The sequence below is a fragment of the Mandrillus leucophaeus genome, unplaced genomic scaffold (genome assembly GCF_000951045.1).
Source record: "Mandrillus leucophaeus isolate KB7577 unplaced genomic scaffold, Mleu.le_1.0 Scaffold151, whole genome shotgun sequence".
In the NCBI taxonomy this organism is placed as follows: domain Eukaryota; kingdom Metazoa; phylum Chordata; class Mammalia; order Primates; family Cercopithecidae; genus Mandrillus; species Mandrillus leucophaeus.
In genome coordinates this window covers 2,085,089-2,087,537 of record NW_012101488.1, presented here as the reverse complement: position 1 = coordinate 2,087,537, position 2,449 = coordinate 2,085,089, and the positions used below count along the sequence as shown (strand labels likewise).

At 50.2% G+C, this 2,449-nt stretch overlaps 1 protein-coding gene across 1 annotated transcript in view; it reads right to left on the bottom strand.

Annotated features, from left to right (window-relative positions):
* The window catches only part of LOC105535901, a 26,247-nt gene that overhangs the window by 8,253 nt on the left and 15,545 nt on the right, over window positions 1–2,449 (bottom strand). The window contains exon 4 of the mRNA XM_011975156.1: window positions 1,497–1,528. Within this exon, the coding sequence (XP_011830546.1) occupies window positions 1,497–1,528 (32 nt within the window). The remainder of the gene's footprint in view (window positions 1–1,496; window positions 1,529–2,449) is intronic.

The window sequence follows — 2,449 nt, the reverse complement described above, 5'->3', positions numbered from 1 at the left end:
TGTAGCAATTACTCTTTATTCCAATGTTATAATAATCTTCGCTCTACAATTATAACTTAGGAGAAACAAGGCCATACAGAGACAGGAGCTGAAGGGACATGCTGAGAAGTGACCAGAAGATGAGTGTGAGCCTTCTGTTATGCCTGGACAGGGCCACTAGAGGGCTCCTTAGTCTAGTGGTAATGCCAGCACCTGGGAAGATGCCCGTTACCTAGTGGACCTTGGTCTAGTGGTAGCGTCAGTGCCTAGGAAAAGCACCCCCTACTTAGCAGACTGGGAAAGGGAGTCACAGAAGACTCTGCTCCACCACCTCTTGTGGAAGATTTATCTGGAGGCCTGTCTCCTTGTGGGATGCTGTGCTTCAGCAGTCAGGCTCCTGGTGCACTTTCATGTTCCATCCTGTACACCTGGCTCTGCCTTCTAGATAGCAGTAGCAGAATTAGTGAAAGTACTGAAAGTCTCTGAAATGCAAAAATAATGGCATAAGCTGTCTCCTCTCTCTCTCCCCCTGCCTCGGCTACCAAACAGGGAAGGGCCCCCTGTCCAGTGGACATGTGACCCACGTGACCTTACCTATCATTGGAGATGGCTCACACTCCTTATCCTGCCCCCTTGTCTTGTATCCAATAAACAACAGTGCAGCCCGGCACTTGGGGCCACTACCGGTCACCGCGTCTTGGTGGTAGTGGTCCCCCGGGCCCAGCCGTTTTTTCTTTTATCTGTTTTATGACTTTATTCCTATGATCGCTTATCTCCACACACGGGGAGAAAAACCCACAGACCCTGTAGGGCTGGTTCCTACATCCCAGGACTCTCTATCCCACTGTGGAAGACTTCTCAGTTGCCCACCATGCTCCCACAAAAAGCTGGCCACCCGCCCCAGGATGAATGGGGGCTCTGTCCGAGGTGCTAAAGGCGCGCCTCTGGCCATATGCTGGGAGGCAGAGGAACTGTCAGGCAAGGGTAACAAATACATGGGCATCAGAGGACAAACAAGAAGTCAGGCACCTCCCATCAGCCATACATCTGAAGTGCTGTCAGATGGCCATAGAGGCCAGCTGGGTGTGGGTTCCCAATAACCAGGAAGAACACTGAGCATCTGAAAACCACTGGTCATGGAACACAGAACCCATGGGGAACACTATGGGTTCATGAAGACCCAGGAGTCTATTGTAAGCCTCAGTATGGAGAGAGGAACACTGAGCTTCTGATCACCCATTATCAAGGCTGTGCTGCTTTATGTTGACAGTCCAAAATTACCCTGCAAGGGAGTTGGTCCACACATAAATTACTACAAAAGCAATATAGAGGAGAGTGGGGGGGTCAGAGGAATGAGCATAACGGTGGCTGGGGATGGACCTTTCACTTAGCTGATCATGTGCAAACGGCAGGATTCCTGATGAACTGCTCCACCACAAAACAAAGAAATGGGTGTCTACAGTACACACACTGGGCCCCCCACTAACCCTGACATGCACAAGATGCCCTGGGGTTACCTGCCTTTCTGGGGGCTGGACCAAGGACTGATCTGCAACAGGTAAAGACAGGGAGAAATAGGTATTGGGGGAGGGTGAAACTGGAACTTTTGGAGACTCTTGTAACACAAATTATTCAAGAAAGCATTAACCCCATTTATGCCTAGTGTTCCATTATTGGAATGCTAAGCATGTGGGAATTATTTACATCCTATTGCGACTCAAGGTCATCACCAAAGTCCGATTTTTCAAATTTAAAAAACTGCAACCTCAGACGCAAATGGGTTAACGCTCACCATCTCTGATCAGGCAGCACACACCAGCAGCACAACCTCAGGTATAAATTGGTTAATGCTCACCATCTCTGATCAGGTAGCACACACCAGCAGCATTGACAGGGTCAACCAACCAGCAGGTCTGACATCTCTCAACTGCTAAGGAAAAGCCAGGTCCGGTCTCCCCACAAGCAAGTACTCATCCTTAGGCCCAAAGGGTACCTTGTTCTCAATGTCCTTTTTTTTTTGGTAGCCAGTGGACCACATCTTCTGTTTCCAACACCTTTTTGGAAGTTAGAAACAGAACTTCCTCTAGGAGATGAATGTGGGTTAGCTAGTCCACCTGCTGATTTCCAGGTGGTGTAGGTGCAGTGCAGGCATCCACATGCTAGACCATTATATGCATGCCCCAGATACAGTGGAGAATGTCCTTCCACATGTCAGCCTCCCCAGAGGGGGCAACCAGCTGCCATCCAATCCTGTGTTTCCCACCGTAGTAGCCACATGGTAAGTCCCTTAAAGATGGAACAGCTAGGCCGGGCGCGGTGGCTCAAGCCTGTAATCCCAGCACTTTGGGAGGCCAAGGCGGGCGGATCACGAGGTCAGGAGATCGAGACCATGCTGGCTAACACGGTGAAACCCCGTCTCTACCGAAAAATACAAAAAACTAGCCGGGCGAGGTGGCGGGCACCTGTAGTC